This window comes from Lepidothrix coronata, unplaced genomic scaffold (genome assembly GCF_001604755.1).
Source record: "Lepidothrix coronata isolate B3197 unplaced genomic scaffold, Lepidothrix_coronata-1.0 Scaffold4, whole genome shotgun sequence".
In the NCBI taxonomy this organism is placed as follows: domain Eukaryota; kingdom Metazoa; phylum Chordata; class Aves; order Passeriformes; family Pipridae; genus Lepidothrix; species Lepidothrix coronata.
Genome location: NW_016690184.1, coordinates 6,764,443 through 6,778,037, shown reverse-complemented (window position 1 = coordinate 6,778,037; position 13,595 = coordinate 6,764,443). Strand labels below are relative to the sequence as shown.

Genomic DNA, 13,595 nt, shown 5'->3' with positions numbered 1-13,595 from the left:
GAGGATGTTGAAATTCAATGTTTTTCACCAGTATGCAGTACAATTGCAATGAAGCCCTTAGGATTTCTGGGAAACAGGACTGTCTTTGCATAGTATCAGCCTACTCTTGGATGCCCTGCTTTTAGTAGGTGCAGTATCTGTGAGCAGTTAATTTATAAATGCATACTTACACATGTTCAAGGCTTTTGTGTAGCTTTTCTTCTACTAATATGTGTTAGATGTTCAGACTAGAATTATTAACAGCTTTTATGTTTGGCTGTTCTAAATAGCAAATTAATTATTAGGACTTCATTGTTTTAAAACTTGGGGACAAATTTCTTGGAAGGTGACTAGAAAGACGGACTGATCAGCGATTACTCTCTCTTCAGTCAGTAGCAGACAAAGCCACTCACTGTTGAGGCTGCCTAAAAATCAGTCTTTTGGTTGCATTAAATGGGATGGATTTGGGGGAAAGTCTGGATCTTTTGTGGTTTTTCTCTCTCTCCTTGATCTCATCACACCTGTTGTCTTAGCTCTGTGTGATTTCACAGGTCCTTCTGACATTTTCATACTTTTTTGTGTTTCTTCCAAACAGACTGGTATAGTAATAAATGTCTACATCTTTTTTTATTTTACTTGGAACTAGAAGTGGAAGGCTCTGATGTTAAGAATTTTAATATTCTGGAACCTATGTGCTTTCAAGTGCATGCAACACATAGTTTTTGAATGGTGATATCTTTACTCTTTAATTTGTCATGCATATGCTAAAAATACCACTTACTTCACATCACTTATGCTTACTTGAACGGTAAACCTAAACTCATCAGCTTTTTCTTTTTCTCTTGGCACATTAGACACATATTTCTTTGCATGCTATCTCCAGTAACACATGCAGAATCTGTCAAACCTATTGTTGAGTCTGGTGCTCTTACAGTTTGGTGTGTCATTAGGTAGGCAACTGTTCAATATTCTGATATGGTGTTTCATATTCTAAAAAGGTGCTGTGTCTCAAAGTACCTAGACAGGTCACTTTGGTGTTTTTGGTTTTGTTTTTTTTGTTTCCAGAATTAATAGCAACTGTGCTCAAATAATTAGTTGTGATCTAAACTGAGTTTGGGAGTCACTATAAATCATTCAAGGCTAGAGATGGGTAAAAAAAAATGTGCACCTACATAATTTCAATACATTTATTGTACCTGTTGAAACCAACTTACTGGTAGAATCAGTTCATCCATAAAAGGAATAGATTGATGTTCAAATATAGGATATAAGGATGAAACTTAATGCAGCAGAAAATAAGATTTCTTGACCCTAGGTATGATACAGTATAATTACATTAAGGATCTCTTTGTAATTTCTGTTGAAGCTAGAAAGGGGTAGTACGTTCTGGAAAGGCAGTTGAAAAAATGACTTTTCTAATTTTTTCTTTTGTGTGTCATCTTCAGTTGTAATATACTTTTCAAAACCATGAAAACAGTTTAAAGCAAACCTACACATGGGTTAATGTAAATTTGTTGAGACAGACTGTAAATTTCCCTAAAACATTTCCATATTAATCACTTTACTTTTCTAGCTATTGTTCAATGATAAATAAGTAAAATGATGCTTTGGAAAAGTATAAAACTTGTTTGCTGGCTTTTCTTTTTTAGATCTACAGCATGAGCTTGCGCCTTTCTGCTTTCTTTGAAGAACACATAAGTTCGATTTTATCGGATTATAAATCTGCCCTACGCTTTCATAAAAGAAATACAATAAAGAAACGAAGGAAAAAAAGAAGTAGAAGCAGCTCAGTTTCCAGTAGTGTTGCATCCAGGTACATTAATCCTTTTACAGCATTCATGAAATGTTAAGCAAGTTTGACATACCTAAACAATAGAACCTAGTGTGGTTTTTTTCTTAATCCTTCCTTTACTATTCCCTATATTGCAGAATGATAGCTTTGACATGCAAGTCCCTATGACGTGGAAGAGTTTTAAACTTTACTTAGAGCTATCCTAGTGTAAGTGCTTAAAATTCAAATACCTGCTAAACATACAGTAAAACAGCATTGTTAGGATAGCGGTGGCATCATGCTTTGTCATATAACTATAGTATTTATTGTAAAGATTCACTTTTCAGAAGCTCACAACTTACATGAATTTCCACAGTAAATGTCATGTTTTTAACATACTTCATACAGAGGTGATTGTTTTACTCCCACGATCTCAGACACTAGCATTTAATTTTATTTATTCCTGTAAAATGAAAAAGGGGTCATCCAGGATACAAATTGTTCCTCCTTTTGCAGTCCTGAAAGGAAGAGGAGATTAATAAAACCTCAGTTGAAGGCAGAAACTTCTACCACTTCGTCATCTTCTGCACCTGCACGGTCAACAGCACTGCGACATGCTCCGCCTCAGATGAATGGAAAAGCGGCTGAAGCCTCTTCCCTTGTGCGGACTAGAAGCAATAGGGGGATAACAGATGTGGCTGTTACAGAGCAACCATCTACTTCTTCAGGAGCAAAGCCTTTAACTATAAAGCCTTTAATTACAAAGCCTAATACTACTGCAGGGTCAGGAAAGTCAGGCAAGTTGGATTTTTTTTTAATTAAGCAGGGAATGTTTTCAAAGATAAAACTGGCTTTTTGGAAATCTGTTATATTTCTCTCAATTAAGACTAGTTCTGTTTTCAAGCTGATGGGCCTTTGAGGCTCTTCAGAGGAAAACTGAACAAGTTAGGCTGTGTTATCTAGGAAGCTTTCTTCCTTCTGGATCACTGACTCAAATTGTTTGTTTGTAGTAGAACATGAGTTCCATTTTAGTCCAACAAGTTTGAATGTGGTATAAACTGCTCGACTTACATAGTTTTTTTTTCTTTTTGTCCTTCTAGTACTGGAGAATTCAACCAAACATTCCAAGAACCAGAATATTGTATCAAACCCTACCCCATCGGATTACAGTCATAACACTAGGAATAACTCCACTAGAGAAAATCCCGAGAAAGAGAAGCAAATCAAGCGCAAAGTAAAATCTTCCACCGTTAATCAACAAGGTACCAAATTTCTCTGGAACTTCTCCCTGCCCCATCCCAGTTATTGATGTACTGGCTGTAGTGTTGCACTTTAGTTGTGGTAATTTGGAGGTGGGGAAATTAGGATGCATTATGATTTAGCAGAATGGGGAAGTCTAATGGAACAACTCCGACACAGTTTCCTTCTTGATGAATTAGCACAGTTTTGACTATTCTTAACACCATTTCCATGGTGTGATCACTGTTGTCTAGCTTATTTTGATATGTTAACATATCTCTGCCTTCATTTAAAATATTACAAAGGTCATGTTTGGAGTTCTGAAATTCCAAAGCAGACTTCTGCAGGGTCATGCTTTAAACCCTGTGTCTTTAACCTCATAACATTTATGTGGGTTACATTTGGTTCAGTTACGCTGAGTGTGGTGACATGCTGTGCAGCCACGAGCGTAAAGGTCAGAGCATCCCAGCTGCAAATTAGTTCTTTCACTTTTTTCCAGAGAAAATTGAACTATGCAGTATTAACTGCTTCTGTTTAGTACGTTTGAATGGACTGCTCAGACCTACGTTTCATGAAATCTCTCAAGTGAGCTTGCTCAGTCTTTTGATGTCTGAATACCTTAAAACTCAAAACTTCTGTGGAGACTGAAATAAGATCTTCTAGTCAAAAAGCTTTCCTGTTTATGAAGGAGCTTTGAACTGTTATGAAGGTGCTTGAAGCAGCTAGATCCATGAAACATCTTTTCTCTGAAGATGGGAGACACAGTAGTCTTAGTCTGCAAATTGGGCGCCCCTTAATTAATCTGCTTACTCCTTGTAGTCCTTCTTTCCCCAAGGATTATCTGTTCTTTCTTAGTCTTCCATGCTTCTGAAAAAGTAGCTTGTGGTCTGATAAATTAAATCATCTGTCTATTCCTTGTAAGCTTTCTCCCAAAGGCCCCAGTTTGTTACCATGTTGCATGGCTAAGTATGCACCTTTTATAGGACTGGGTGTTTGGTTGGATCAGAGGTATCTGAATGTTGTTGACATGGACATGTCCCTCCTGCACATCCACTCATATGACAGAGGAGGCCTGTGCGTTCAGTGCATGATGGTGCACATTTGAACACAGCAGGAGCTGTGCATGGGTGTTACATTGAAGGACTGAGGAACTATCATGCTGACTATCAGCCTGTTCTTGGCCATGTTTTAGGCAAGGGCTGTGGTATCAGAACATCTCCCTAAGAGGTCCTGTGACATGCCCTGCTAAGGCGAATGCCCCTCACCTAATGAAAACACACCCTGTAAAATGTCAAAGCAAGTACATCTGCTGTCTGTCTGTTAATGTGAGAAATCTGTGCAAATTGCATATAAAAGGTGCTATCTCAGGCTGAAAGAAACTGTTTTATTTCTCCAGAGATTACCTGCTGTGAAGCATTCCTGATCCTTACAGTAATGCTTCCTGAGCAACTTTTTGCTGTTGTGGATACAAAATAGGAGTTTTGTCCACTGGTGTTGTATCAGCCAAGAAAAACCCCTTAGGTGTTCCCCTTTTTCCCCTCTTTTTTCCCCCGGGTTTTTCCTGGTTTTTTTGTTTGTTGTTTCCCCCCACCCCCCAGCTACTGTGTGCTAAACTCAACTAGAAATTAGTTCTCCTTGCATATGAGAATGAAACTCTTTGAGCTCTACTTTGGGTTTCTCAGATTTTGACAGATTGGCAATCACTGTGAATCCTTTCAGATATTTTAGCAGGGGCTTTATTAAGGCAGTGTGAAAATGAATGTAAATGCAAATCTGTTATGTGACATGTACTTGCATTTCTTTACAGGGGATTGCAAAAATAATGCTTTGGCATCAGGAAGCATTCAGGTGAATGGACATGGAGGACAGCCTTTGAAACCTCCAGTTAAAAGAGGTCCCGGGCGGAAACCGAAGGTGGAGACTAATAACAGTAGCTGTGAGGTGGTGGTGCACAAAAAAAGAGGCAGGAAACCAAAAAAGCTACAAATTGTTGAACAGCAAAAGGTTGCTGAGCAGAATACAATCCAGACCACAAGGGATATACCAGAAGAAGCCTCTGTTTCTACTGCATGCAACTCTCTTTCTGAAAATAATGTGAAGGAAGACTTGTTACAAAAAAAAGGCCGTGGGGGTAGAAAGCCAAAAAGGAAGATAAAGACCCGTCAGCCAGGCTCGGACCTCTTAGTTCCTGCAAATGTTAAAATGCAAACAAGAAGCAGGAGGAAAAAGACACATGAGCCCATGGAGGAGGGGTCTGAAGAGCTTAAAGATTCTGAACCTCACATGAGAACTAGAAACCAGGGTAGGAGGACAGCCTTTTACAATGAAGATGACTCTGAGGAAGAGCAAAGGCAGCTATTGTTTGAAGACACCTCCTTAACTTTCGGAACATCAAGCAGAGGCAGAGTCCGAAAGCTGACTGAAAAAGCAAAAGCTAATTTAATTGGTTGGTAATTTTTACCAAGGGTTTTACTTCAGAATGCTATGAAGCAGGTACAGTTAAGGAACAGCAGAACAGACTTCTTCTTCCCTGCTGCTATTATGGGTTAGAAGAGTATGTTCTGATGTGGGGAGAAAGATCTAGCAAAAAGATAAACTGAAAGAACATTCTTTGAAAGAAATATATATTTTAAACTTTTGCTATTTATTGCCCTCCAAATAGGTTATACATTTCAACAGTCATTTTGTTCACAATTGAGAATAATTGAAGCAATTTCTCACTGACGTACAGAGCTGATAACTACTCTGCTGGAGTAGTACATAATATCTCTACACAATTGAAAAAAGGTGATGGTACTTTTAATTGCCACAAACTGAAAACAGAAGTCTATTTTTGACCAAGCAAGGTACGCTTTGATTGTAAAGTCAAGTCACCTAGAAAGGTAGACTTTGACAAAAAGTGGCAGTAAATTCACTTACCTTTCTATTAAATACAAAATACCAAACTTTGCTAATCTGAAAATGTTTAATTTCAGTTGTGATGGAACGTTCAGCTGCAAAAGAAGCCTAGCACAGGCCATTGGTTTATCCAAGTTCTGCCAAACATAGCAAAAATGTAATCACAAGTATATATATCCACATTGGAAAAAGTTTGACTAATGTCTAATTTTTCAGACCTTGATTCTTGTATCAGTCACTAAATCTCTGTTTATTGTGCCAAAGACTGAGAATCAGTGCAGTGGAAAGCCTTTTTTTCTTTGAGTGTCAGTACAGCATACCATTTGCAGTGATAAAAGCTGTGTCTTGTTTTAAATAGTAAATTGTTAACATTGTTCTGAAATGTATCCTTTTTGGTACTTCTGGTAGAAAATAATGCACTGGTGGGGTCCTTTGACAGAGATGTTTTAGTCTAAATGTATAATTGGTTAAAGGATTCAAGGAAATTACAGGACAAGTATGGAATTATGATGTTTACTTTCTGATCCAGATTGATAGTTGTTTCTACAACTTAAGACATGCTTAAGAGGCTGAAATGACCTACAAAGAAGAGTGTATGTGTATATATTAATATATACATAAACACGTACATCTAAAATATTACCCAGGTATAAATTTTTTTCAGGATTTTTTAGATAGCACTAGAATTGAAAATTTTAAAATGTCATACTTTATAGTTTAATTTTAAGGGGAAGATTGGTTATTTTCAATTATTAGGGTTAAAAGGCCAAATCACTTTTTATGCAATCATGTTTTATACAGTGGTCTCATTGCACATTGTGTTTTTCTGCACTTTTTATGGTATATCACGCTGACATAAGTCAATATACACCCTAAAGAAAAATTCCATTTAATGATTGTGCCTTGTATTCTATTATTTCTTGCATCCTTACTAAAATTAAGTTGTCTATTGTAAATGATAACTATATGACTTAGGGGAATGTATTGTTATATGTACTGCTCTGGAAAAGAAAAGCAGTTATTTATTTGTTTATGGTACATTTAGTTATTTTATACCTTTACAAACAAACCTTAATACCATTTTGTATCACTTAAAAAAAGTATTGTCCAGTTCCAAGTTAAAAATACATAAGTAGTCATATTTACTGAGATCTTGTATGGTACAAAAATGTAACCAAAATTTTCTGGTTATACTTTTTTTTTTTTTACACAAACATCATCTGCAATGTCTAGAAGGGAGGGCATGCAGAATCAAGACCTTAAATTTGCACAGCTTCTGTATTTGTATTTGAGGCCTGATTCTTCACTCTTTATTTTCTTACTAAAAAAAAGGTTCTAAGTTTGAACAAAGAATATTGGTATTTGCCACCAAGAGAAATAGAAATATGTTACTGTGGATAGCAAAATAGTATCCACCATACCTAGTTTAAGGTAGTTCATTTTACTACAAAAAGTGGCTAAGTAAGATATTTTCCAGATCTTCTTTAAATTGTTATGCATTTGAATTTGGGGAGCAGGGATTAGTTTTTGTTTCATTTGTTGGCATATTTATTTTTTCTAACAAGTATTTCTTTATCATTCAATTAAAATGGAGTTGCTAAACATGTGGTAAGATAACAAGCTACGGTTGTACAATTGCAGTACAGCTTCACAATTCAAAACTGATTGATTCTACTTGTTAATTTTGTCAGATCTCACTGATGAAGGCAATCATTTGAAAATGTGTAATTTCCTGATGTTATCTGCATTGTAATATATAAAACAGATTATATCTAAAATTCATCTTCTGTATTTACTCTGTTTGTAATGATGTTTTATATGGCATGTCTATGTATATATTTATATATCAAAAATACCTTGTAAGTAAGTTTTGGAGATTGAGATAATATACGTTCCCTTAATAGTAGGTAGAAGATTAAACATCTTAATTTTGCGAGGATAGAAAGCCTTACCTGCAGAACATGGGTACTGCTTCCCACCCAGTAATATCGGTGACTTTAGCCAGTAAGTTTTTAATTTGTATTAGACACATTAATGTTTTTCCTTTTAAAATAAATTGTGGATAATTTGGGTCAAATTTTTTTATAGAAGCAACACTAGAAGTTTATTAGAAATTAATACCAGATTTATTTAAAAGTTATATTTTTATAATTTAATTCACTAGGTTGCAAACTTTATTTATGAGACTTTAGTCACCATCAGACTGTATTTTGGTTGGGGAAAAATTTATTATTTGAAGTGTTGTGAGATACTGTATCAACACAGAAAAAGAGCTTTTGATTACATAGTCTTAAGTTTTTAAATGTGAGCAATAAACTTATTGGTCAGTGTTGAAATAATTTAAGAACTATAATTATATGCATGTTTTATAATGCCATCTCAAGTACCTAACAACTGGTTCAGAAAATGGACTATCAAAATCTCATGTGCTTGTTTCACATTTGCATTGTAAGTAACATACAGCTTCATAGTCACATACACATAAATGATCTGGCAGCAATTAACTCAGTTTTATTCATTAAATTTGTTTATATTTGACATGGATATGAGGATACTGTTCTGGTATTTCTATGCTATACTGGGAGACATTAAAATTGGTATTTACTGCTGAGTGGTATCATAACAACAGTGTGTTCTCTAACTACCAATGAGGAAACAACTTCTGCTTCTGTCATAACAGTGGGCTCTAAATGTTTAACAGGAATCATTGTACCTGTGCCTACATACCTAACAACTCTTTATCCACTTTGTTTCTGTTGTTAGTGTGTTCTCTGGGAACTGAACTGAAATTTTACCACCGTAGTGTTCATTATTATTATTCTCAATATTGAACTAGAGCTCTTCGTCACTCGGCAATGACCAGTGGTACAACTTTACAGAGAAATGTCTTCCTCCAGTGATTAGACTGCTGTGATAAAGATTTACAGATGTTTATTTGTACAGTGTCTGGTTTGTACCTGTGATTGGTTTGTTGATAGACTCGTAAGATTGAGTTGGTTGAGTTAAATATTACTATGGCTTAATATTTGTGAAACTATTAATTGATAAAGGACCCCGATGCAGCACGTAGGATATATTAATATCTATTAAAAAATAAATTGTAGTGTAGAGACAGCTTATTCACTGTATTGCTGTACAAATATTTTTAAGCATCAGTTCTGTGCCAGAGGCTTTTGTCTTACCAAAGAAGGACTACATGCAACACAAAAAATACTCTGTCCATTCAGTAATCTCAAGCTTGTTACAATTTTTACATCACATTGTTAAATATTTTGCTCACATTTGTTGGATTGCAGACTATAAGTAAATGCTTTAGTGTGTCATTTGAATTTAGGCACATGTTAAATGGTTGACTGGTTCTATAAAAGCAATAGGTGTAACTGGATGGGACTGTTTCACCCTGTACTCACATAGTAGATAAGAGGTTAGAGATTTTTAATCTCACTTTCATCAACATTCACATTCAATTTTGTAGCATGTGAATCTTGCTGAGGTAATTTTAACATTGCTGGTCAATCAAGATGCAGCCATACCACAATTGTGTCCTGAGTCCTTACCTTATTCTGAAGTAGTATATTTTGTCCACACTAGTTTTTCAAAGGTTTTACTTTTTGCCTTTTTTTAACAGAGTGTTTAAAAATAATTTAATTCTGCTACAGTGCTGTGATACAGAAGGTCGAGGGTCTTAAAACCTCACCTAGAAACAGCAAAAGCTCATTTTCTGTTTACTACCTAAATGAAGACAAATTAACTGTGTAAAATTAGTATATATTTTCTTTTATCCCTGAAGCTCTTGTAACAGACTGGTTTCCAAGGGGACCTAGATATTCAACTGATAAAAGGGCTGTTAGTTTTCTGCTGTAAATTATTGTATATACGTGTTTGTTTGTATGCAGAGGAAAGCGTATTACATTTCATAAAATTGGCCAAGGCTTAACAATGTGTTTCCAATAACAAGTCTGGCATCGACAGCTTACGTAGCTTCCTGTTTTTGAATCGTGAGTACAGCTTGTTCACTTTCTGCTGTCTGGGGAAAATAGCAGGTAGCTTTTAAACCAGAGTTAACCTCTAGGTGCTCTTGTGTTTCTGCTAATTTTAATGCAGGAATTCACCATGTCATTTTTACAGTGTGTTGGATGAGAAAACATGCCAGGAAGCTAGATTAAAAGACATCTTAAATTGCAGGAAAAAAAGGCGATTGGCTGCTTCCCCCCTCTCCCTGCCCCTTTTCCCAAGGTTATAAGAGCCTCAAGGCACTCCAGAAGAGAAACCTTATATGCTGCAATAAAATAAGGGTGAAGAAATTTAGCTTTTAGGAGGTACGTAGTCAGACAAGTAGTCATTTGGATCCTTTCTAATGCAGATAAATACATCAGGAAATTCACTTCAAATAATACATTTTAGGGAGGGAAAGTAGTACTATACTATGAATTCCTACACTGAAAAAACAAAGAATGAAGTCATTCAAAATAGGGGTAGAAAGAAATAGAAGTACCTGTCATGTACTGTGTGATGTACATCTGCTATTTTGTGCTTACAACTGCACGTGTTGGTTTGCTAATGCATTGAGACCATACAGAAGTTACATTTTTGGACCATACTAAAACTGCAGAAGTGTGGTGGACAACTGGATAATGATCTTGCGTGAACTAAATTCTGTCATAATGTTTCAATATGTATAGAATGCTCAACTTCAAGTAAATTACCTAGAAAGGTTAATTTTAAAACTGACACATTTTCAGATTAAAAATTACGCTTATTTTGTACAGAATTATGTAAAACAAAAATCTGTTGTATGTAATGAGTAACAATTTTGAAAACTATAATTCTTTAGCTTTATCAAGGCTTTTTTCCTTCCAGAAATCTAGATTATCATGTTATAACCTGAAGTATCTCACCAGGATAACAGTGCCCTTTCTTTTTGTACATATGGATTGGAAATTTCTTTACTGTTATGTGGACACTTTCTATGTTAGTTTTGATGCATAATACTTTGAATCCTTTTATACAAACTAGAATGTATGTGTAAGAATTACTGTCACTGCAATGTAGTAACTACAAACTTATTTTTAAATAAATAGAAAACATGTTTTTCTAAGCTGTCCAACAGTGTTTGTTTCTATCTAGTAGTTTACTGTATTATGGGACAGTTGCTTATGTGTTTCTCAAAACTGCCTAAACTCAGCTTGTTTTGATTCCTTATGGAATATGGTATAGTGGTATATGGCAATATGGTATAGTGTATGTGTGGGAACAGACAAAATTACAACTGGAGTGTGCTCTGATAGAGATCAAAGTTTGCTATTTTGTAGGGGTTTCCACTAAACCCTGCAGTTCTGGAGGCCATATAAAAGCAGTAGCATCTGGCACTGAAGACACCATGTTGCCACTCCTCTTAGCTCACTTTCAGATGTGCAGCAGGGTACCCACCCCTAATCCTCCAGAAAGCCTTCCTTGTTCAAATAACAAAGGTTTGTACCAGAGCTATGTCCAGTCTATGGATATCTGTGCTTCCCAACAACTCTAGAAGAAGCTAAAAACACCTAAGCAGAGAGAAGTTCCCTCCTCCCTGCCCGTAGAGTACTGGTCTTCAGTCTAGTTGCCCTGAGTGGGTGGTGCAAGGAAAAGGCAATACAGGATGTATTCGCACAAAGCTGCAGGGTTGGTTTGTTGATATCTACGTGTTTCTGCCCGATAGATGCAAGACAAAAGAAATGTTTAGTATTTCAAATACTGCCACTACGTGGATTCTGTTTAATTTCATGTGTTACTTACTTCCTCCTTATGTACCTTACCTCAAAACACAAGGAAGTGACGGAAGAGACCCTTACCTCACAGATGCGGGTATGTGTGCTGCTGGGTGATGGGAATGGGGAATGGTCACAGCAGAATGAACTCCCTATTGCTTTCCAGACTCCACGTTGAGTCTAGCAAAAGCAAGACTTGTTTTAGCAGACGAGAAACCTGTTGTCTCAATCATCCATGTGAGTTTTAGTAATTGGCCTGTTCTGCTTGGAGAAAATAAATTTAGAATACTGAAAATGTAACACATTTTCTTCTGTGCTTCTGGTGCGTACTGGAGCTGGTAGTTCTATTGTATGTGCGTTTTCAGTATGGGAGCATTATTATAGTAGTGGTGTGCTCATCCCAGCACAAGCCACCCCAGGTCCACGGTTCTAGTTTTGTTACTGAGAATAGTCTTAAGCAGTTAATAATTTTTTCTTTATTTTGAAAATATCTTTTTCTGCATAACTCTGTACAAAATCCTTAAAATACAATTGTATCCCACTTCTCATTCCTGTGACAAGTATCTTTTTGAAACCTGCTGTGGTTATTTTTCTTTGAGTAGAAATCAAGACTTTGCTTAGGATTAACAGATGCTGTGAAATGTTAGTATCTGACAGCGAGATGCTGACTGTGCTGGTACTAATGCTTCATTACCTTGTTAATACCATTTACTCCTGTTGGATCATAACACTCATTAAATGAAGGAAATTGTGTAATCATTGACCATTTTCTTTTCAAAGTGGAAAGTTTTTATGCCAAAACCTGTGTTATTTCCTGCTCTAGCTTTGCAAAATAGTTCTTGTCATTTTCAAAGACAAATGAGCAAAGTGTAATGGTTTTAAAAATTAATCAATGTTTCTATTTGAAGCAAATGTGAAAATAAAGGAAATGCCAGCAAGCAACATACAATGTGACTGGAATTTAAGTAGCATAAAACTGAGTTATTGTACACAAAATTAGCATGCAAGATATAGGGGTTTTGTGGGTTTTACTAATGTTAACAGGAAGCTCAAAGCCCAAAATGTCAAGTTGTTTTTCTAGCTTAGAGAAATACTATGTTAAGAAATCTTTGGAACAGGCTTAATTGAATCTTTTACAGGAGTGTAGTGAGAATTTATGAATTCTGTCCTGTACTTTTAAATCTGTATGAGCACTGAAGGGGGAGACAGGGTAGAGGATTCAGGAATCTTGTTTCTAGTCTAGTAACAACCATACAAATTTCCTTTGTGATTCCTTTTCTTGTCTCTGAAACAGGGACGTTTTTGGTCCTGTCAGCCTTTCATTTTACTTTAGCTTGCAGATACATCAGTGGGGGAAAAAAAGAAAAAAAAAAAAAAGAGAAAGAGGGAACAAGAGCAGAGGCAGGTAATCAATTCATTCAGGATCAGATTTCTGCAGAGGCATATTCCTGAAGGTACTGACTTCAAATAATGTTAGCATTCAAGGGCCAGGCAGCCTCATCTGTTAATTTGTGTTTTGTCTCAGATCTCTGAATTTGAATTTGAACAAGGATATTCAAAATTATAAAGACTGTAACTTAAAATGCAAACCTAGTTAGAATATGATTAAAATACTAGAAGGAATTATTTGTATTCTATAGCAGAGAAATCTAGTAGGGTTATTTTTCTGAAATTCAAGCACCTCATTCAAAATTTGAATTCTCTTTATTATTAAGGGAAGTGGTGTAAGCTTCCATAAACTGCTGAGAAATGGAATACAGTTGTCAAAAACTTAAAAAAGAGTTACTTACAAGTCATTAATTAGTGATTACCTCTCAATACACTGCCTGTTTTTACCCAACTAGAATCTCAACATGAGGAGTTGAGTGTATGTGCAGTTTGTACCATTGTCCTTCACTGACATCAGTTACTCTGAATGAACAAGTATGTGGGGAAAGATTAAATATCTAGAACTCAAAACT

At 35.8% G+C, this 13,595-nt stretch overlaps 1 protein-coding gene across 2 annotated transcripts in view; it reads left to right on the top strand.

The window, feature by feature from the left end:
- The window catches only part of PHIP (pleckstrin homology domain interacting protein), a 106,658-nt gene extending 95,673 nt beyond the window's left edge, over positions 1-10,985 (top strand). Inside the window, exons 37-40 of one of the 2 annotated variants that reach the window (XM_017825359.1) lie at positions 1,629-1,792; positions 2,267-2,547; positions 2,851-3,012; positions 4,797-10,985. In XM_017825359.1, coding sequence (XP_017680848.1) covers positions 1,629-1,792; positions 2,267-2,547; positions 2,851-3,012; positions 4,797-5,443 — 1,254 coding nt within the window. In that variant the 3' untranslated portion in view covers positions 5,444-10,985. Of the gene's footprint in view, positions 1-1,628; positions 1,793-2,266; positions 2,548-2,850; positions 3,013-4,796 lie in introns of those variants that run through there. The other variant, XR_001876488.1, reaches the window with a different exon arrangement.
- The last annotated feature ends 2,610 nt before the right edge of the window (positions 10,986-13,595 follow it).